This window comes from Nycticebus coucang, chromosome 17 (assembly GCF_027406575.1).
Source record: "Nycticebus coucang isolate mNycCou1 chromosome 17, mNycCou1.pri, whole genome shotgun sequence".
Lineage (NCBI taxonomy): Eukaryota > Metazoa > Chordata > Mammalia > Primates > Lorisidae > Nycticebus > Nycticebus coucang.
Window position 1 is genome coordinate 30,983,781 of NC_069796.1, and position 22,328 is coordinate 31,006,108.

Genomic DNA, 22,328 nt, shown 5'->3' on the forward strand with positions numbered 1-22,328 from the left:
GGTGCTGTGGTGGGCACCTGTAGTCCCAGCTACTCGGGAGACTGAGGCAAGAGAATCACTTAAGCCCAGGAGCTGGAGGTTGCTGTGAGCTGTGTGATGCCACGGCACTCTACCAAGGGCCATAAAGTGAGACTCTGTCTCTACAAAAAAAAATAAAAAAGAAAATGAAAATAAGGCAATTCAAATTCTGCTTCTGAAATATCTTTGGCACCCATCCTGCTGTCCTAGCTTAATGATCTCCACTATCTCCCACAGGGCCCCTGCCATCACCTCCCCAGAGGCCCCTCTTCTACCCATTTGCCACACCAGCCTTGCTTATGGCAGCCAGTGAAGGAGCATGGGTTTTGAAGCAACTTGTGGCCTAATCCTATCAGTATAGATTGGTATAGTTGTCTGTGTAGATATTTATGGATATATAAGGAAAAACTGCTCACAGCATAATCCAAAAAATATTAAGAGTGGCTCTCTAACATGTGACATATTCTTTTTATATTTTAGAAACACTAAAGATTGGAGAAACACTAATTTTATAATAAGAAAATGATTACAGCTTCTTTTTAAAAAGAAGATAGAAAGCTTTCAAGGACATTCTACTGCAAACAGGATAAAGTCCAAAGTAATATTTAAGGTCTCCACCCATGACCCCAGATTACTTTTCCAACATTATCTTCTTCTGTATCCCTGGCACAGTCTCTAAATTGCAAACACACAAGACATTATTTACTCTGAATTCAGCCTTCATAGTCTCACTTCCAAGCCTCCACTGATCCTGTTCTCACAGCCTTCCTCTTGAAGACTTCCTATGTCCTCTCCTTCCCCTACATCTAGAATTAACCCTCTAGTAAGCATCTACAGCATTCATTTCATTTGGCTATGTAATATAATTAATCTTATGTTCCTTTTTCTTCTGCTTAAGTGGGTAAGCTCTTTAAAGGCCCATCTTCTTCCTGGAGTACCTGGCTCACTGCCTTGCACTCAAAGATAGTCAACAGATGTTTGCTAAAATAAATTATAGAAGAAGTGCAGAGCATGATACACCTGGGGCAGGTGCAGAAAGCTTAAGGTAGGTTTAAAGAAGGACTAATATTTATACAGAAATGGTACCCGATTACAGTATCATCATAGGTTAAAAACACAAGGACTTCTTCCCAGGGCACTGCAATCATTCTGATGTAGACTGATTGATACTACAGGGTATATTGATCCTAAATGTTTTCCTTTAACTGGGAGATATACCTTCTTATTTTGCACTTACATTAAGCTAAAAGGATGCAGTATTTACAATTTAAAAGTTGGCTAAAAATGAAAACGTCACTAGGTGCAGTGGCTCACATCTGTAATCCCAGCACTTGGGAGGCCGAGGTGGGTGGATTGCCTGAGCTCACAGGTTTGAGACCAGCCTGAGCCAGAGTGAGACCTCATCTCTAAAAATAGCTAGGTGCTGGGACGGACACCTGTAGTCCCAGCTACTTGGGAGACTGAGGTAATAGAATTGCTTAAGTCCAGGAGTTTGAGATTGCTGTGAGCTGTGATGCCATAGCACTCTACTGAGGGTGACAAAGTGAGACTCTGTCTCAAAAAAATAATAAAATAAAATAAAAATGAAAATGTCATCAGAAAAAAAAAAGAAAATGTCATCAGAAAATAAAAAGACAGTGCAGTGCCCATAGCTCAGTGGGTAGGGCGCTGACCAAACATACCAAGGCTGGTAGGTTCAAACCCAGCCTGGGCCAGCTAAAATCAACAATGACAACTGCAACAAAAAATTAGCCAGGTGTTGTGGTGAGGCTGAGGCAAGAGAACTGCTTAAGCCCAAGAGTCTGAGGTCGCTGTGAGCTGTGATGCCACAGCACTCTACTGAGGGCGACATAGTGTGACTCTTGTCTCAAAAAAAAAAAAAAAATGACAAATGACAAACTGGGAAAATATAACATATATAACAAAAGGTTAATAACTACACATAAACAAGCAAAATATTAATAAATGGGTAATGGGGGAAAGGCAATTCACAAAAGAACAAATCCAAATACACAGTAACAGGGAAAGTTTAACTCTGCTATAATAAAATAAACGTGAATTAGAGTAAGATACAACTTTTTGTGTTTCAAGTTAACAAATTAAAAGATACCACTCAATGTCAGTGAGGGAAAAACAAGTTACTTTCATGGAGCTGTAATTTGGGATATAATTTAACAGTAAGTTTCAAGAGTCTTAAAAATAATTAACATCGGTGGCGCCTGTGGCTCAATGAGTAGGGCGCCAGCCCCATATGCCGAGGGTGGCGGGTTCAAACCCAGCCCCGGACAAACTGCAACAAAAAAATAGCCGGGTGTTGTGGCAGGCGCCTGTAGTCCCAGCTGCTCGGGAGGCTGAGGCAAGAGAATCGCCTAAGCCCAAGAGTTAGAGGTTGCTGTGAGCCGTGTGACACCACGGCACTCTATCTGAGGGCGGTACAGTGAGACTCTGTCTCTACAAAAAAAAAAAAATAATAATAATTAACATCGTTTGACCTAATAATTCTACTTGTAGGGTTCTATCCTAAGGAATTAATCAGAAGAGTACATAAAGTTTTATATATCAGCAGCACCATTCATAAGAACTGAAAATTAGAAACAATATAGACAAATAAGAATAAGAAAACAGGGCGGTGCCTGTGGCTCAGTGAGTAGCGCGCCGGCTCCATATGCTGAGGGTGGCGGGTTCAATCCCAGCCCCGGCCAAACTGCAACAAAAAATAGCCGGGCGTTGTGGCGGGTGCCTGTAGTCCCAGCTGCTTGGGAGGCTGAGGCAAGAGAATCACTTAAGCCCAGGAGCTGGAGGTTGCTGTGAGCCGTGTGACGCCACGGCACTCTACCCGAGGGCGGTACAGTGAGACTCTGTCTCTACAGAAAAAAAAAAAGAATAAGAAAACAGTATAACACAGCATTTAATTGATGTAATCATTAAATATATATATATTTTTAAAAGAATAGTTACTGTCATTGGGGAGAAATGCTTACAATATACAGTGAGAGGGAAAAAAGGTTTAAATTGTATGCATCAGTGGATAGGGCTGGACTCAGAAATTGCCACTGGGGATTAGGATTGGGGAAAGGGAGACCCTTCACATTTTACTGTTCTTTCACTTTTTATTTTTTTGAGACAGAGTCTCACTATGTCGCCCTTGGTAGAGTGCTGTGGCATCACAGCTCACAGCAACCTCAAACTCTTGCCTCAGCCTCCCAAGTAGCTCGGCCTACAGGCACCCACCATAGTGCCCAGCTAGTTTTTTTTTTTTTTTTGGTTGTGGTTGTCATTGTTGTTTGGCAGGCCTGGACTAGGTTCAAACACGCCAGCTCCAGTTTGTGTGGCTGGCACCCTAGCTGCTGAGCTACAGGCACTGAGCCTGTTCTCTTACTTTTCAATGAATAATAACAGAAGTGGCTATACCACTAATAATAATTTGAATAATTACTGTAGGCCACCCATGATTCTAAGTGCTTTGTCTTATTTTCCTACTTAATCCTCACAACCACCTTAGAAGGTAAAGCATGATTTTCATCCTGGCTTTACAGAGAAGAAAACTGAAGAACAGAGAAGTCAAGGCACCATATGCTGCCTCTGGTTATGTATTTGTCAAATATTTGTAGTACTGTGTTTTTAAATTAAGAAACTAATTCCAGGGCAGCGCCTGTGGCTCAGTCGGTAAGGCGCCAGCCCCATATACCGAGGATGGTGGGTTCAAACTCGGCCCCAGCCAAACTGCAACCAAAAAATAGCCGGGCGTTGTGGCGGGTGCCTGTAGTCCCAGCTACTCGGGAGGCTGAGGCAAGAGAATCTCTTAAGCCCAGGAGCTGGAGGTTGCTGTGAGCTGTGTGAGGCTACAGCACTCTACCAAGGGCCATAAAGTGAGACTGTGTCTCTACAAAAAAAAAAAGAAGAAAGAAAGAAACTAATTCCAGGTGGGGCGTGGTGGCTCAAGCCTATAATCCTTGCAATCTGGGATGCCGAGGTGGGTGGATCACCTGAGCTCAGGAGTTTGAGACCAGCCTGAGCAAGAGCAAGACCCCAAATCTCTAAAAAATCTCTAAAAAAAAAAAAAAAAAGAAGAAAGAAAAACTAGCTGGGCATTGTGGCGGGAACCTGTAGTCCCAGGAAATCCAGAGGCTGTGGCAAGAGGATGGCTCAAACTCATGAGTTTGAGGTTGCTGTGAGCTATAATGATGCCACAGCACTCTACCCAAGGCAACAGAGTGAGACTCTGTGGAAAGAAAAAGAAAAGAAAGGAAGAAGGAAGGAAGGAAGGAAGGAAGGAAGGAAGGAAGGAAGGAAGGAAGGAAGGAAGGAAGGAAGGAAGGAAGGAAGGAAAGAAGGAAAGTGAAAGAAGTGAAGGAAGTAGACTAATTCCACCTTTGCCCCAGCAGTTCCCTGGGCTAAGAAAACTCTTATCTATGTAACTCCCTAATCTCTTTCAAGTCCTTCGTCACCTTCACAACATGTCCTACCCTGACTATTCAGTTCCAAGTTGCAACCATTCCCCCATCTGTTTTACCCTGCTCTATTTTATCCACAGTATTTACCTAGCATATTATAGTTTTCAGATTCACCATATTGCTTACTTCTGTTTTCCACCAATATATGAGCTCCACTAGGTCCAGTTATGGGTGTGTGTGTTTAATCTTTCTTGCTAACGGATATACTGCTGTTGGAAAAGATCCTGGCACAAACTAGGTGGACTAAATGAAGTTTTAAAAATATAGCATGCCCCTGCTGTTGCTTTATTTAGCATGGACGTGTATACGTGTGTGTGTGTGTGGGGGGGGTGTATTTCAAATGTGAATGGTGATTTCAGGTGACTTTTTTTCCTTCTTTATGTTTTCCAGTAATTTTGTTCCCAAAATTTTATATAAAATGTATTATTTTATGAGAAAATTGCTCTTTCAATCATCTCTCAAAGCCTCCTTTAATGAGCATGGCACGCATAGCGAATTGTTTTACTGTAAATTGAATGAAGCCATCCCCCTGAATGAAACTCAGGGGAAAACTGTAGAGGTGCTGATGTCTTTTTAAAAACAATTGTTGCTTTTAAATCGTGGCAGGTATTTTTAGTGATTAAATATTTCTTACAAGAATAAAAATCCATTCCTTCCTGGTCGTCCGCAGCATCCCTAGTGAACACACACCCACCTAGCAACCGGGAGGCGAGCTGATGCGCGCTGCGCCTTTAATTCCAAGGTTGGGGCGGGGGGGATTTCCGCTCCCCCAGTCCCTCCGCATTGCTGGTGGCAGCTGTCACCTGTAAGGCGAGTACCGGGAGTGGGGCGATGGAGCCCGGCGCCCATTGGACAGAATATAAAAGGAGAAACCTACTCCAAAGGCTGAGGACCCGGCAGGGTGCTGGCGGTGGGCTCTCGCCGCAGCCCCCAGCGCCCTTGGCCCGGCAACACAGAGGCCAGGCAGCGTGGGCGTGACCAAGACGCAACTCCGGGTACACGCCCGTCCCGCCGCGGTGAAAACGATCAGGTGAGTGCGGCCGAGACGGACCAGACTCTCAAACCTCCGCTCCAGCGCGTCCCTGGGGGACACCTGTCCCAGCAGCCGGGAACCGAGAGCCAGCGGGGTGACCCCGGTTCCCCTCCGGGACCGGGACTTGACCATGGCGCTAGCCGCCGCCGCAGCGGCTGCGGCCGCCGGGGTGAGCCAGGCTGCAGTGCTGGGCTTCCTGCAAGAGCGCGGCGGCAAGGTGCCCAACGCCGAGCTGCTGAGCCGCTTCAAGCCGCTGCTGGACGCCGGCGACCCGCGCGGCCGAGCCGCCCGCAGGGACCGCTTCAAGCAATACGTCAACGACGTGGCCGTAGTGAAGGAGCTCGACGGCGTGAAGTTCGTTGTGCTAAGGAAGAAGCCACGGTCCCCAGAGGGACCAGGGCCCTTGCCCTCCTGCACCCCCGCGGCACCAGCCCCGCTGTCGCAGGCCACTCTTGGCTCTCCAGGAGAACACTCAGCCTCAAGAGCTCTATCTTTGGCCTCCGTGCAGCGGCCGGTGGACTCGCCAGAGGACCTAGCCCAGCCATCAGAGAAGCAAGACGCCCCCGGGGCTCCGGCCTCTGAGCCCACTCAGCCAACTCGGGAGCTGTGGTCAAGCTCGGCCCCTCAGCCAGGGGGCCCCGCCGACCCCCAAGTGCCAACCTTTCAGCTAGCCCAGCCTGCAGAGGGACTCTCCGCAGACGTGTCCCCACCGTCTCGGGCACCGTCGGAGGTTTCAACAAGCGCGGAGCTGCCAGCCCTGCCGCCCGCCGCCCCGCGCGCGCCGCCGCAGAAGCCCTGCATGCTGCCGGTGCGCTGCGTCCCAGGCCCCGCCGCGCTCCGGCTCCGAGCCGAGGACCAGGGCCTGCGCCGGCAACTGTCGGAGGAACCGAGCCCGCGGAGCTCCCCGCTGCTGCTGAGGCGGCTGTCCGTAGAGGAGTCCGGCCTGGGCCTCAGCCTGGGCCCCGGCCGCTCTCCGCACCTGAGGCGCCTGTCGCGTGCCGGCCCGCGTTTGCTGAGCCCCGACACCGAGGAGGTGCCCGCCGCGCCGCCGCCATCCGCCGTGCCCCTGGAGCCGTCCGAGCACGAGTGGCTCGTGAGGGCGGCCAGTGGTCACTGGACCCACCAACTCCACGGGATGCTGCTGCGCGACGGCGGCCTGGCTGCCAAGCGCGACTTCATCTCTGGCTTCACGGCCCTGCATTGGGCAGCCAAGAGCGGCGACCGGGAGATGGCGCTGCAAGTGGTGGAGGTGGCGCAGCGTGGGGGCTCACCAGTCGACGTAAATGCGCGCTCGCACGGCGGCTACACACCCCTGCACCTGGCCGCCCTGCACGGCCATGAGGACGCCGCCGTGCTGCTAGTGGTGCGTCTGGGTGCGCAGGTGCACTTGCGTGACCACAGCGGCCGTCGCGCATACCAGTACTTGCGGCCCGGCTCCTCGTATGCGGTGCGACGCCTACTCGGCGATCCCGGCCTGCGAGCCACGTCGGAGACAGATGCGACCGACGGTGTAAGTGGTAGTATTGCGACTCGGCGTCCAGTACAGGTAGCTGCCACCATCCTCGGTTCCACCACCAGTGCATTTCTGGGTGTCCTGGCCGACGATATGATGCTCCAGGACCTGGCCCGTGGCTTGAGGAAGTCTGGCTCCTTCAGCAAATTTTTGAGCGCCTCGCCCATGGCTCCACGTAAAAAGACAAAGATTCGCGGTGGCCTGCCAACCTTCTCTGAAATATCTCGTCGACCTACTCCAGGGCCTTTTGCTGGTCTCGTGCCCAGTCTGCCTCCCACAACCTGATGGTCCCAGGGGCTATGGCCTGGTTGATCTATCCAGACCTCCCCCCACAGTCTAAGCCTATCCAAGGCTGGGGTCTAATACCTGCAGTCCCATTCTGTTTCCAGCTTTGTCCACTGCAGCCCGTTTTACCCAAATGGGCTTGCACCTGTCTCCAGAGATTCCAGATCTCAGTAAGAGTCTCCTATGAAGAACTCTAGTAGTCAGGCCTGAACTCATGAGACTTGAAATTTAGGGTTGAAGGTTAAGGGGCAGCAGCTGGTCTGGCCCCTGAATGCCTCCATTACCTACACAGCCCCAAGCCAGAACTAGAGCTAGGGTCTCTTTAAATATTTGAAGGTTTAATGTTGTTTATCAGCTTTAAGATATGTGGTAGTTTTGTAATTTGATGCTTTTATTCTGTTTTTAAATTGAAATGAGGTAAAGCAACTTTCATAACACCCTTTTGAAATTATATTTTTCCACTCTTAGGCAAAGTGCTCAGACATTTTCAATTTTTTGCTAAGCATTTTGGAATTCTATTTAAAATATAGATTATCAAGATCTAAAGGAAATTTGTCCCAACCAACAAACTCTTTAAAGTTTATCTACCTCACTTAAGGCAGTCAGGATTACAGAGAGTCTTGAATGCAGAATAATCATTGTGACCATTATGAATGTAATTAATTTCAGTTGTACTGTGAAGGCTAAATATTTGGAAACAAGTGCATCTTGGGAGTAAAGATGACAAAGAAAAAAGAAACATTTTGGGGGTAGTACCTGTGGCTTAAGGATTAGGGTGCCAGCCCCATATGCTTGGGGTAGGGGGTTCAAACCCAGCCCTGGCCAAAAATGCAAAAAAAAAAAAAAAGAAGAAGAAGAAACATTTTGGCAATTATTTTAAAATTGTAGTTTTCTTCATAGTGAAATATAAATGAGTGTTTGGCACTGGTGGGTAACTATTTTGATTTGGTATGAATATTTAATTTTTTTAAACTGTGATTTGTGACTTGCACCTTCATATTGTTTCTGAATCTGTGGTTTCCAAATCCAGCTTAGCCATAAAGTGAATATTCAAAGAAAAAAATGTCATAGCATTACCCAAAAAAATATAACTGATTAAATAGTAATGGAAAAATAAATAAATAGCAATGGATACAATTAAAGAGCAAGTATTTTACATGAAAGTTCTGTAAAGTGGGCAAGGCAACTCACACCCGTAATCCCAGCACTTGGGATGCCGAGGTGGGTGGATTGCCTGAGCTCATAGGTTGGAGACCAGCCTGAGCCAGAGCAGACCCTGCCTCTAAAAATAGCTGGGCGTTGTTGCAGGCACCTGTAGTCCCGATTCCTTGGGAGGCTGAGGCAAGAGAATTGTTTGACCCCAAGAGTTTGAGGTTGCTGTGAGCTATGACACCACAGCTATTTGGTGACATACAAAGTGAGACTCTGTCTCAAAAAAAAAAAGAACTGTACAAACAAAAAGTATATGATATCCATTTAAAAAAAAAAAAATTGAAAGCAGAGAACTTATTCCAAAATAGCAAAAGTAGAATCTCTTCGCTCTGTGAACTTGGATGAGTGGCTTAACTTCCCTGCGCCTTTATTCCTATCTGTAAATTGAGGTTGTAGGGTTGTGAGATTTCCCAGGTTCAACACAGTGTAATTATAATGTATTTATTTCCTGTTTTAAAGATGTGGAATATATTTGCTCAGACAGCCGTTTTTCTATCATATTCTGATATGCTCTAATTTTTCAAATTGTGTTTGCATGTTATTATATTAAACAGTGTTTGTGGCACAGGGTAATGAGCCATTCTCTCCCCATGTGTATCGGTTAAGGCTTTGAAATTATTTAAGGCAGTCCTTCATGGAATGTTTTGATTTAAGCAATGAAATAAACAGTCTTCTGTTGGTTCCTGCTTATGTGGTGATGTACTTCCCTTAAACATTCTCCAGCTTTTACTATTGTATTTGTTTTTCTTAGTGTTTTCCTTTTTCCTTCATTTCTCTTCTGCCTCTTTGAAGCATTCGGTTTTTGAAAGAGTTCGGTCTGCTCTGGAAAGTGAAGGAGTCAACCACACTTGGATATGGTAGCCAAGAATACAGATAAATGTAGACCCTAATCTGAACCTTCCCACTTGCCTGGGACTGTAGCTAATTTGCATAAAATATTTTAAAATGCAAATTAAATCTGCCTCTACAGAAAAATTGTAGGAGGTACAATTATAGTAATCTGAGCTGAAGATCTAGAAGACAAACTATTAGAGGACTGATGGAGACGCGGTTATAAGGTCAGAGACATAGGTATGACCTACATAGAGAAAGAAAAAATTTTAACCAAGGTGGTAAAGTGATAATAAAAAAAACAGCAACACTGCTTTTTCCTTGGAGGCCAAAGCTTCCCCATCCCAACCCCACCCTGCTTTCTACTCTTAAGGCAATTCAGCTGGTAATAACTGTCAGGAGGAGAATCATTCCTTTTAATGGAGGAGACGTTAATTGTTAATGTAGATGTGTATGAGTCATATGCATAGCAAGCTTTTTGATAAAGCTTTACATTGTCTTCAGTGGAGGTTGGGGGTAATTCTTGAGTATGCTGCACTTACCTAATAAAGATCAAGGACAATACTTTTACTGTAGAACCTGCATTTATCAAGTGCTGGGCACAGTTCAAAACTCTGTAGGTATTAATAACAACCTTATAAGGTATGTACTATTTATATCTTGGTTTTAAAATGAGGAAACTGAAGCCTAGAGAGGTTGGGAGTAACTCTTTGTTCAGGCCCAAAGTTAGTAAGTGGAGAGGCCAGATAGGATCCTGATGCTGGGATAGCATTGCCGGTTCTCATTTCTTGAGGCTGTCACAAGAAGTAGAGTGGTCTTATCTCTGCCCCTTTATTCATTTAGTGACATCGGGCAAGTCACCCAATTCTCCAAACTCCCATCTCCCTCACCGTGGGACAGAAGACAGGCCATGCCTATCCTACCGGCTGTGGGGAAGGAAGAGCATATGGAGTAAGTAGGTGGAGCTCCTTATAAATTGCAGCACCACCCTGAAATATTACCAGGAGTGCATAGTTGGTTCCATGGAGGGTAAATGGCTGCATTCCAAACAGCTCTAGTCTGTGGATTTGCTTTGCAAGACCACAGTTCTTTTTTTTTTTTTTTTTTGGTAGAGACAGAGTCTCACTTTATGGCCCTCGGTAGAGTGCCGTGGCCTCACACAGCTCACAGCAACCTCCAACTCCCGGGCTTAAGCGATTCTCTTGCCTCAGCCTCCCGAGTAGCTGGGACTACAGGCGCCCGCCACAATGCCCGGCTATTTTTTGGTTGCAGTTTGGCCTGGGCCAGGTTTGAACCCACCACTCTTGGTATATGGGGCCGGAGCCTTACTGACTGAGCCACAGGCGCTGCCCAAGACCACAGTTCTTTTATCATGTTAGTATCTGTATACAGAAACAACTCTGCTAGGGAAAATGTATTCTCACAAGAAGGAAAATTAGCCCAAGTTCTGTATGTGATATCACTTTAGTTAAAGTGCCAAAAAATGTAACACATTTAAGAAAAGGGAAAACAGTATTAAAATTGTAATACTCAAGTCATGTTTGACTTCTGCAATTACAAGAGATACAAGACAAACAAGATAACTGTTACCAGTATATATTAAGCATTACAATTTTAATAGTTTTTTCCTTTGTTAAAAATATGTATACATGGGCGGCGCCTGTGGCTCAGTTGGTAGGGCGCCGGCCCCATATACCGAGGGTGACGGGTTCAAGCCCGGCCCCGGCCAAACTGCAACCAAAAAATAGCCGGGCATTGTGGCGGGCGCCTGTGGTCCCAGCTACTCAGGAGGCTGAGGCAAGAGAATCGCTTAAGCCCAGGAGTTGGAGGTTGCTGTGAGCTGTGTGAGGCCACGGCACTCTACCGAGGGCCATAAAGTGAGACTCTGTCTCTACAAAAAAAAAAAGTATACATTTTTTTGCACCCTCTGTAGCAATAATGTCTTAAATGACATTCCTGGCATCCCTACTCCCACCTTCAAGAGCTGAATTGCTGCCATTCAACCAGCTAGGCTGAAACCTGCCCTCGACACACAGTTAAGGCCTACCCTAGACCAATATCTCACTCTTTTTTGGCCTTTTCCTGGAAGAAATTATTTAACCATTTAAAATGGTTTCATAATTAGATTCTCTGTTGCCCTCCAGATAGCCTTTTGCCTTCAACAGGCCTCACCCTAGCTGGAACTGCCACACCTCTGGACTTCAACCTGTAAAACGGGGTGGCCTCGGGTGTGCCTTCAGGGAAAAAAGAACAGAGACAGGGAGATCCCCACATCTCCCCCAAAGGGGGAAACTAATTCTCCCAGAAAGTGGATGCTGATTTAAATATCAGAGACAACAGGCAAACGCCCAATGTGACCGTCTAGACAGTAGTCAGTCTGTGACAAGGGTCCTAAAAAGGATTGCTTTATTGCAACTGCCGCTTCCGGTATTCCCCTGCCCCCAAACTCCCCTCTCACCTCTTTCTGAGGCCCTCAACCTCTGCTGACCTACATTTCCTCAGAAGCTTGTGATTTACAAGTGAATGAGCAGCCGGGCAATTTGTCCCCGTGAGGTTCCCCGATGCCAGCCGCACGCAGAGGTACGCTTTGTGCCGAGCAGAATGTTCCCGACAGATTGCGCGCCGGTTTGGGGCGCTGTGGAACACCGCTTTCCTCTTCTATTTCCAATTTATAGTCTGAGGTTAAAAGTACACTCATTAAATCCATATTAGGAGGAGCAGCGGGGGCGGAATGAGGCGACCGCGCAGCTGCCTGTTGCCCGGCAACAACGCCAGCCCCAGCCGCCCGCCCCGAAGTCGGGGGCGCTGCAGCTAGCGGGCCCGGGCGCGGGCGGCTGAAGGGGGTGGGAGGCAGAAAGCCCAACAGAGACCCCTCTTTCCAGCCTGGGAAACCGTTTAAGGCTCTTTTGATACTGATGCTCGAAATCAACATCCCCACCTTCCCTCTCCCCGGTTTCTCATTAGCCAGCAACCTTTCAATGAAGGCCCAGTGGCAAAGGAAAGCAAGTCCGGCTTTTTCTGCCTGGCTGGCCAGAATTTCCTTCCGACGTCCAGCTTCCAGGCCTAACAGGGTCTCCTCTCCTTAGGGCAAGGCTAAGTCCTTGTAGCTAGCCCAGAGGGCCTGGTCGCTGGGGAGGCTGCGGGAGGCAAAGCGTGGGAAGAATCCTTCTCCATAAGGAAAACAGTGCCCCCTGCTGGCAGTGTCCCGGAGGACCAATCCACCCGGCTTCTGGTCCCCAAAAGTCTCGGACTCTGTGGTATAGATCTGGAACGTCTGTGGTGAGTTCATTCTGGACCTCTGAAAAAGCAACTATATGGGAGGGGGAAAATGATGCAAGAAGGAGACAGGCAAGACAATAGGACATGTGCAGGAAGTGTGGTCTTACTTTTGGAGTTCTGCGGATCTGGCAGGGACAAGCACAGAAGCCTCAGATTTATTTCCCCATAGACAACCTCACCACAGAAGCAATGTCCACATCAATGGGAAGGTGGCAGACCCCACCTCCACCCCACATCCACATTCCCTGCGCCCAGCCAGGGTTGGGAACGCTTTGTCCGAAATACACAATTCCCACTGGCTTAATGGACGACGTCAAATGTGTCCTAAGAAGATCACAATGGGAGAAAGTAATGGGGACCGCACAGAGGGGAAAGGCAGCAATTAGTAGCTTCTGAGCGAGCGTGCTTGGCTGAAGACCTTGGAATGCTCGCCCTGCCCACAGTGTTCAAGGGAGAGAGAAGCAAAGCATAATGTTAGAACCCGTAATGGCCTCAGCAGGAGCCCCATATGTTTTTTATAAAACGACACAATGTGAGCATTGTTCTGTGCTCAATAGCGCAACTGTTATAACCAATGCTTTTGGTATGAATACGACCATTTAAAATTCCCAACCAGTTGCACTTAGTGACAATACGCATCAGAAAACAAGCCCAGGAGCAGAGATTTTTCTCACTTTGGGGTCACTTGGTTTTAAATACACATACACATGCCTTTTAATGTGCCCAACTGCCAAAAATACACCAAATATTTGCAGAATAATAATATTTTTGTCCCTGGCACTTGTAGCTACAAATACTGTAGCAGATTTTCACGTGTGTAGCTGAGAACCTGTGATTCTGTGTACACAGGCTAGTATGCAAATGGAGTTTGTTTTAGGTGTCCTACCACCCAGCCTCTTACTTCCCACTCCCACCCCCACCCCCAGATCAGCCTTGCTGGCACACAGTAACAGCTGCCCCTCCAGGTCCCTCTCCCCACACCTCAGCTCTCACCTTGCACTGCTCTCCTCAGGCCTGGCTGTCTCTGGAGGAGAGGATAAACTCAGTTTTGATACATAATTGGAAAAGGAAAAAAGTTCTTTCTGAGTCTTGGAATGAATATCCCCCAAAGTCCAAGTATACTGAACATTTATTTATCAGGGTATTTAGGGAACAAGCATCTGAGCCCATTTTCAATTTGGGAGGAATTCTCTATAGCTAGGTCCTAAAGGGAAGGATGACCTCTACTTTCACTATTGAAGGTGGGAATTTGGCTAAAACCAACTAAGGAACCCTGGAATCAGCCAGTCAGACCCAGGTTTTCACAGTAGTGATGTAGTTTCCAGAACAGATTGCTGACTGCAGTCTTAGGGGCCCAGTATCTACCTGCTCCCTTCCATCTTCAAGTGTGGTTCTCCAGGCTTCCTAGCATCATTGCCAGAGCTGACTGATACTCTGCCAACAAATGCCCCTTCTGTTCTGGTCAGACAGGGCCATGTCTGTGTTTGTAAACAAGAACACCTTCCCCCGCCCCCAGTTGTGCTGCAGATAACACAGACATTTCTCTTATTAGTTTTTATTGAAGGGGGGGGGAGGCTGTTTTGCACCTTAAGTTGAAGTGCTAATCAGACTTGCCTCTCCTCCCGCCAACCAACCGGCACAGCAGTCCTCTCTCATCACATAACGGGGTAATACTGCAGTTTTTAGGAACCATAAGATCGTTACCAAATAACCCACAGATATGGGTAAGGCCACATGAGAACACTTTGAAGGGATATCCTGGAAGGTCTGGACTGGGTCCTCCCCATCCCCTCAGGGGAAAAGCACCGAATAAACCAGCATCACCCAGTTATGTGGGTGAGATGAGGGATGCTGCCTCCAACCACCCGCTAGGTAAGGGAAGGAGGTAAGGGCTGCTTGTCCGGAAGACAGGTCTCTGGGGGCTGGGCCGGCCTGGGAGACGGATGATGGCCAAGGTCGCTACTGACCGCGTCCAGTTGGTCCTGAAGGAAGCGGACACGCTCGTCCAGGCTGCGCTGCTGGGCCAGGACAGCAGCCTTGCCAGCCAGCAGGGCGTTATAGGCACGCAGTTCCTCCACGGGCAGTGCCCGAGCCAGCACCTCACGCAGAGCTCGCTCACGCCGAGCCACGTGCTCCTTCAGCTCCTTGGCGTCCTCTTGCTGCCGCTGCAGGAGCTCGAGTCGCCGCAGCAGAGAAGCCTGGAGCAGGGAGACCGCATCGCAGCTCCAGGTATGGTTCCAGACGACAGACCCCTCACGGCCCTGCTCACCCCGGCCTGAACCCCTTTTACCCGTTCATCAGGGTCTCCGTCGGAGCCCGCCCAGGCCAGGGCGCGGCGCACACGGGCTAGGCGACTGCCTAGCAGCAGCAGCAGGCCAAGCACGCGCTCTAGGTCGGCCATGAACCGGCTGAACCGCTCCAGCTCCCGGGGCTCACAGGCCTGGTTCACTACAGCCTCCAGAGCCGCCTGGCTCCTGGCCAATGCTTGGGCCGCCCCCTGCAGCCGCTCCTGCTCGGAATGAAGGTCCCACAGCATCTTTTGGAGGAGACCGGCTAGCTCCACCTGCAGGGAGGGTTTGGGTACTCAAGCTGCCGCTAGGCCCCTGACTTCTCTGCCCAGATTCTGGACTCTTGCCCCACCCAGCCTCCACCAACCCCTCCACACTTACTTTCTTAGCCTGGATGCTGTTGTTTGGTTCTGGGAACCCCTCGCCACGTGGTTGGTCAGGCACGGGGTGAGTGGCAGAGTTTTCAAGACTAGCTTCCTCCTGAGAAGTTGGCGGGAACTCCGTGAAGCTTAATTGATAGGACCTGGGGACAAAGCCAGACCTCCTTACATTGTTCTACCCCCAGACTTCAGATGCTTAGAATCAGAAGTCCCTGGTGCCCCTCACTCACCCTGGCTGAGAAGTACCAGCAGCCTCCTCTCCAGCCTCTCTACAGGCTGGCCTCATTGCAGCCCAGACATGGGCTAAAGGAATCAGCCCATCCAGCAGGCCTAGGGGTGGCTCTGGGCTAGGCTGGAAGGCAAGAGTGTCACTCAGAGAGGGATTCATTCTGGCCAGCTCCTGAACCAGCTCCTCAAGGTGCTGACTGAGACATGCTGGCCTAGAACCAGGCTGGCCAGTGGCCCAGGCCAGGGCAAAATGGTAAGAGGTCTCTGGGACATCAACTGGAAGAAGTTTGAGATCACTCTCTGCAGCTGCTTGGGGCTCAGTAGTCAGCAGTCCAGTGGGGTCAATAGTTGGGATGTCACCATTTGCAGTCCCAGAGGGGCTATGGCTTGTGGGCCTGGAAACATCAGCAGAACCTTTTGCTCCCTGCCAGCAGTCCTCTGCCCCTGCAGTTCCTGGGTACTTATAGAGGTTATCTTCTGGGGAGATTTTAGCCTGGCCAGTTCCATACTTCTGGTCAAAGGCAAGGACACTGGAAGCAGAAGAGACAATAAAACAAAAAAGCTCCAGCCACAGAAGAGGGGTATCCCCCAAGGGCTGCCTGCCCCCACCCCCACCATCTAGGCTTCCAGGCTCCAGTTAGGAGAGGGTTCCCTGCCCCTCTGCCATTTTGTAGATGTTTTCAGGGAGAGATGTCACATAATGCTTGGAAGCAAGAGGGAATGCACCTGGTTGAGAGCCCTTGGGGGGCGTGGGAGTCTGGTGGTGATCTCATTCTGACCAGGAGGGTTTCTTCCAGGAACACTTCATCATCAGAAACAGAGGGGAGCTGGGCAGACACAGTGCTGGTCTCTGAGACCATCTGCTCACAGTCGGCAGGGCTGCACTGGGGGACCTCTGCAGGACACACCACTATAGTCTCCTTCTGAGTCAAGAACCTAGAGGCAGGGACCCCACACTGACCACAGTGACTAGGATGGAAACTCTTGGTATTGCACCAGGGAGACAGGGTGTTCAGTGTGCAAAAGACAAAGCTCAAACTGAGAGTAAGTAGGTGCCCTCCCCTCTCCTTTCTCAGGCAAGATCTATGAAAGCTGCTTCCCCTACCCAACTTGGTCTACAGAGTGGCCCATGTCTCTCACCTGGAAAATTTGGTCTGAAACAATGGTCTAGGGGTCTCTGTTCCTTGGAGAATAGCCTGGAAAGGTGAACAGTCGACTGAAAAGTTGCTGGTGTTTTCAGTTTCCAAGATGCTGCGCCCTCTTCCCCACCAGCCTGAATCCCCCATCTTCCATACCTGGACACTGGGCATGGCCTCTCCTGAACCTTCCCAGGGATCCAAGACTTTGCCTGGAGCGCTCCGACTCTGACTGGCAGGCTGATAGGCATCGGCGAGCTTCAGGGACCCGGAGTGTTGGTCCGCTGTTCGTAGGGGCTGAGTCTTGAGCAGCCACCCTATCTGGTGATCTTTGAACTCGGCCAGCGCGGGATGCTGCAACTCCTGGGGCTGGGGCCGGGTGAGGCGAGAGCTGGAGTAGGCCTCACGCATACATCCCCCTACCGGCGTACTACACCGACCCACGCGGTCCAGCTCTCCCGGCTCCGAGAAGCACCATGTCCGCTGCGGGCTGGCGAGGCGACCCCGGCCGGCGGTGTCCAACACGGGAGTCGGGGAGGGCGCCGGTTCCACCGCCCCGCCAGGGTGGCTCAGCGAGGCGGAGCGCGAGTGCGCCGCCAGGGGCCGCGCGGGAGCTGCGGGCCGCAGGCGGGCGGGCAGGCTCATGCGGAGCTCCTTGCGCTGGAAGGACGTCTCCCGCAGCACGCGGCGCTGCGCGCCCTGCAGTCGCTGGCGGTAGTCAGCCCTCGAGGCCGGCGGGCTGGGCGGATCTGCGGCCCGCTCGGCAGCTTCAGCCTCCGCCGCCAGCGCATAAAGCAGCGGGGGTGGCGTGTCTATTTAGTGGCCCCGGAGCCCCATGCACCTCTGGAGGCGGCGGCTCGCTGCGTGGAGCGACCGCGGACCCAGGCCACGGTGATGCGCTAGGGACGGTGTCGGCCTGGGCGGGGGCCGGGCCGCCCCAAACCACACGCACGTAGTCCCAGGCTAGGTAAGGAAGGAGGTCTGCCCCAGGCGATGGCGAGCGCGGCTCAGGGCCGCCAGAGGCCGCGGAAAGAGAGCTGTAGGCCGAGTCTGCGCGCATGGACAGCCTCCTCAGGTCCAGGCTGCGAGTGGAGGAGGCTGGAGAGGCGCGGTCGCCCCCAGCACCCAGGGCTTCCATGGCTGCACAGATGGGCGCTGAAACTGGCTGGCTCCGTAGGTCCTGGACAAACACAGATGGGGTGGTGGTGAAGAGTTCCAGATAACTTTAGAACAGCCTGCTGGCCCCTCCACCACGGAGAGGTAGGCGCTTACAGGTCTCCTCTATGGTCACACTATTCCTAGCGCTGGCATCCCCCCTCTCCTGGATTTTCGTGGTCACCCTGGGGTCAGGGATTACATGAACAGTAGGACCAGTCCCAGGGAGCAACTCTGGAGGTTGAGGGCCGCAGCTCACATTCCCTGCTGGAGCTCCCCTAGGCCACAGCAGGGCCTCTATCCTGGTACCTCCTGCAGAGCTGAGGACATACCCATGCTCCTTTCCTCCCCAAACCTGTTCACCCAGGCTGCTTCCTGGTAGCTCTGTTAGCCTCTCCATGTGCTCTTTCCCTGATAAACAATGGTGGAGACAGACCTGAGATCTAGGGAAGCCAAGAAAGGAGGGAGGGGAACCAGGCCGGGGCAGGGGCAACTTGACAGTCTCCCTTCCTCCCTCCCTCTGTGCCTGTTATGTTCCAGGTAGTTTACATAAATATTTATCTTGATCCTCACAACTGCTGTCTGCATTTTACAGATGAGGACACTGTGGTTCTGAAGGGAAAATGATTGTGCCCAGGGGCACACAGCTGGTAAGTGGCAGTGCCCTGCCTGGAATCTGGGCCTGCCTCCAAGCTCACTGCAGCCAGAATCAATTTCCTAGAATCCTGCTGAAAGCCAGTTTACCATGTCCTCAGGCCCCTAGCTGCCTGAATCCTCTAACAAAACTCAGCCTCCACTGTGGGAAACAGTCATCCCCAAATCCCGGCAAAATATTGGCAGATTCGGGAATAATATGGTACCTGCTTCTGAGACTTCGCTTTCTGTCTAGGAATGACTGCTGACCCCCCCCACCCCCATTTGCCCTGCTACCTTGTTTCTCTTGTAGGGCTCAGGTGAAAGGTCTCCAGACCTTTGGGATTCCTGCCATGTCTGGAGCTTACCTCCTCACAGCACCCATCACCGTACACTGTAATAGTTGCCTTGTTTGTAATTCTGTCCTCCCAATCCCACCTTGAGCTTACTGAGGACAGGCCCTACTGTTATTCCTCACTGTACCCTCAGTGTCCAGCACAATGCCTGGCATATAGTCAGTGTTAAATATTTGTTGAATGGGAAGGGAAAGAACAGAATTGCAGGAAGTAGATTTAGGGGTGGCCTTGGTATAGAAGGAAGAGGGCTCCTTAGCCTTCTCTCCTACCTATTAGGGTTTTCAGAGAAAGAAGACAGGATGGGTGAAGCACTTGTCACCATGGACACTGACCAGGTTACTCATGCATTATTAGGAACAAACAGAGTGAGATGACCAGAAATCAATACCTCCCCAGTCCCAGTGGTAGAGGGGTATCAAGGGTAAGAGTTGGGTGGGTGTGTCTGGGTCAAGGTAAGAGCAATTTTGAGATTTGAGAACCTGAGGCACCCTATGAACTAGGAAGTAGACTTTGAGGGTCTATCAACTAGGAATTAGACTCCTTCCCTGAGCTGCGTGGTAGGAAGCACAGAGTAGGGTGGTCACATGCAGCTGGGGTGGGGACCAAAAAGCAGGCTTGATCCTATTTACTATTTGGAGCTCAGCGTTACCCTCTACCCACTTTCCTGAGGCCCAAACTATTACAGATTGCAGGTTGGCGTGGGGTGGGTGGGTAGTGGTATGAAAATATGGTTTTTCCTAAAAGGGAGAGGCAGTACCTGCAACATACCCAGGAGGGGCTCTCAGCAGACCTGGGGCCAGAACATTTTTTTTTTTTTTGAGACAGAGTCTCAAGCTGTCCCCTGGGTAGAGTGCCATGGTGTCATAGCTCACAGCAACCTCCAACTCTTGGGCTCAAGTGATCCTTTTTCTATTTTTAGTAGAGACAGGGTCTTGTTTTTTGCTATGGCTTGAACTCATAAGCTCAAGCAATCCACCCTCCTTGGCCTCCCAGGGGGCTAGGATTATAGGTGTGAGCCACTATTCCCAGCCTCAGAACATCTTGACATGACCCACTTGGGGGGCATCTTTAGGCCCATTAGGCCTGGCCCTCACCTTCAAGCCTGGGGAAAAGAGTGCTTCCACTCTCTAAACTTCAGGACAGTAAGGTATTCTGAGTAGCAGCTCCTGGGAGCTGCTCTCAAAAGTCCTCCCTGGCTGCTCAGACACCAGCAGCTTCTCCCTCTAATCCTGAGCCCTGCTTGGGAGCACAGTTTACCCTGGCTCATGACACTTCATACTGCCCATTTTGGCTTGCCACATCTACAGGGGTGGCCAAATACAAAGATGTTCCTCAAGTGAGGCCTTGAAAAATCTATGAACATCTCTTATTTATGAGTTACTGTGTTAATAAAGGGTTCTAAATTCACCAAATGAAAACAGCTTGGATGGTCCATAAAAAATGTGTGTACATATCTGTTTTCTTATTGACTCTAACTTGTCTTGAGGATGTTCTTGCATTGGTGGCCCCATCAGAGTGACACCCATGTGGACATCAGCCTCATGTGTTGACACTGTGCCAGGAGGGCCCAGCTGCTTTAGTGTATTTGGGGCCTGAGCAAAAAATAACATAAGTTTTTGTTTTTGTTTTTTGCAGGTTTTGGCCAGGGCTGGGTTTAAACCCACCACCCTCGGTATATGGGGCTGGTGCCCTACCCCTTGACCCACAGGAGCCACCCAACAGGAGTTTTCATATTTGGCTACAGGGAGCCTTTTCCAGTCTAGCCAGCCCCTGTGGCCGGGGGCAACCATATCCTCCTGAACCCAGTGGTAGTGTCAGCTGCGGGCTGGATGGCAGAAGCTGGCACCTGTGCTGAACAGAAGGCCAGAGGCTGGAGCTCAAGTCTCACCAAAGCAGGGAAAGCAGCACTGAATTTCTGCTAGAAAGCTATGTGGGGTCCTGGGGAGAAGGGGAAACATTTAATATACGCTTGTCACTGGATGAAGGAGCAATAGAGGAAGGGGAGACAAAGATGAGTTTGGCATTCAGAGCCAGGGGTCTGAGTGGTAGAGGCAGCAGTGTGAAAGGAGCAAGCTGGGGCTGGGACTGGCCAAAGGGGTCCAGTGCTCCTTCAGTCTGTGGTAAGTCTGGGCTGGAGATGGGCAGAAAGGGTTGGCCAGGCAAGCAGGCAGACGCAGCTTTTTAGTCAGGAGTTGTTGGGGGAATCCATGATGATAGTTTCCAGCAGATGAAATCAGTCCAAGGCAGTGGGAACAGATTCAGGTAAACTGAAGAGGCACCGAGAACAGACAGCCTCAAATTCAACAAATGATCGGGATTTAAATCGTACCTCTCTCCAGGGCCACCTCACATCTGATCTCTCTGCAGAAGGGTTGTCCACGTCGCCCTCCTCCCAATTGATCTTCCTTCGTTACTGGGTTCACTGTGGGGGCGCTGTCTGCAAGTAGGTCTCCCAGCCAGACTGAGTTCCTGGGTCCCAGGCTCGTCTTGAACCCCAGGCTAGGTCTGGACAAGCGGGTGTTCTAGTAAGTTCCGTGTCTACCCCTGCTCCCAGCGTTCCCCAATCCTCCCAGCCTGTCCGCGCCGTCTGAGCACCCCATGCAGCTTCCGCGCTCCAAGTGAGCGTCTGTTTTACGTGGCTCGTCGGTCGCTGCAGCCCAGATGCAGAATTTCCAGAGACCCTAGCTCCGTGCCACGCACAGGAAATGCAGGATGCTGGCGACACCTGGTTACAGGCGACCGCGGGCGTGCACCGACCACGGTACCTGGGCTTCAACCTCTGAGAGTCAAGGCACGGGAGACAAGAGGCGCAGGCCCTGGCGACCGCAGGGGGCGGCAGAGTCACGCGGTGCGGCGGGAGAATGGATGGCCGCTGACCCGCTTATTTCTCGGCCTTTCCTGTTGGGTTCACCGTCGGGGAAGGAGGGCTCAGGGTGATCCCGCGGGAGAGGAACCTGGATTCTCCAGCTTCTCCGCGAGTAAGGGCAGGAGCCCGGGGTCGCGCAGACGCACCGCGTGCTCTGGCCACGCGCAGGCCCCGCAGCAGCTCGCCCAGCCGGCCGGGGCTGTCTCCTCCCCACACCGCGGCCAAGAGTAAACACAATCAGATCGGCGTCAAGACCAACCCCTCCAGACCAGACGACGCACAGGCTGCCCCGGGGCCCGCTGCCACCCCTACCCTGCCCCCGCCGCCGCACGCCCCGGGCTCCCTGCCCTACCGCGTACCTGAGGCTGGGCCGGAGACGCGCTCCTGGGCGGCCGCGGCCGCGCGGTGACATCAGAGCCCCGGGCTCAGGCTCCGGACCCCACCTCCAGGCTCCGGCCGCCGCCACAAGGGGAGGCGCCACGGCGGGCGGGAGCGTGGAGCGGCGGAGCTGCCGCCCCTTCGGAGAGTCTGCTCGCGAGCCCACACCCCGGCCCACGCAGATTTGTTCTTCTTCTTGCCGGGCGCCGGCCTCTCGCCCCAAGCCAGAGAAAGGGAGGCGTGGGCGGAAGGAGGGTGACTACCACAACTGCGCCGCCAGGCC

General features: G+C 51.1%; 2 protein-coding genes across 2 annotated transcripts; one reads left to right on the forward strand and one right to left on the reverse strand.

Moving 5' to 3' along the window:
- Positions 1-5,273: 5,273 nt before the first annotated feature.
- Positions 5,274-8,698, forward strand: SOWAHA (sosondowah ankyrin repeat domain family member A). The gene has a single exon (XM_053566729.1). It carries the CDS (start codon positions 5,636-5,638, stop codon positions 7,301-7,303), a length of 1,668 nt encoding a protein of 555 aa, XP_053422704.1. The 5' UTR covers positions 5,274-5,635; the 3' UTR covers positions 7,304-8,698.
- A 3,396-nt stretch (positions 8,699-12,094) lies between these two features.
- Positions 12,095-22,017, reverse strand: SHROOM1 (shroom family member 1). The gene is given in 9 exon segments (XM_053567185.1): positions 12,095-14,823; positions 14,916-15,188; positions 15,295-15,436; positions 15,524-16,051; positions 16,248-16,457; positions 16,662-16,717; positions 16,817-17,458; positions 17,460-17,837; positions 21,131-22,017. Coding segments are annotated over 8 exon segments (2,517 nt in total). The 5' UTR covers positions 17,796-17,837; positions 21,131-22,017; the 3' UTR covers positions 12,095-14,493.
- Positions 22,018-22,328: the final 311 nt, after the last annotated feature.

Coding starts and splice junctions, on each gene's coding strand:
- SOWAHA (XM_053566729.1), top strand. CDS start 5,636: ATGGCGCTAGCCGCCGCCGCAGCGGCTGCGGCCGCCGGGGTGAGCCAG.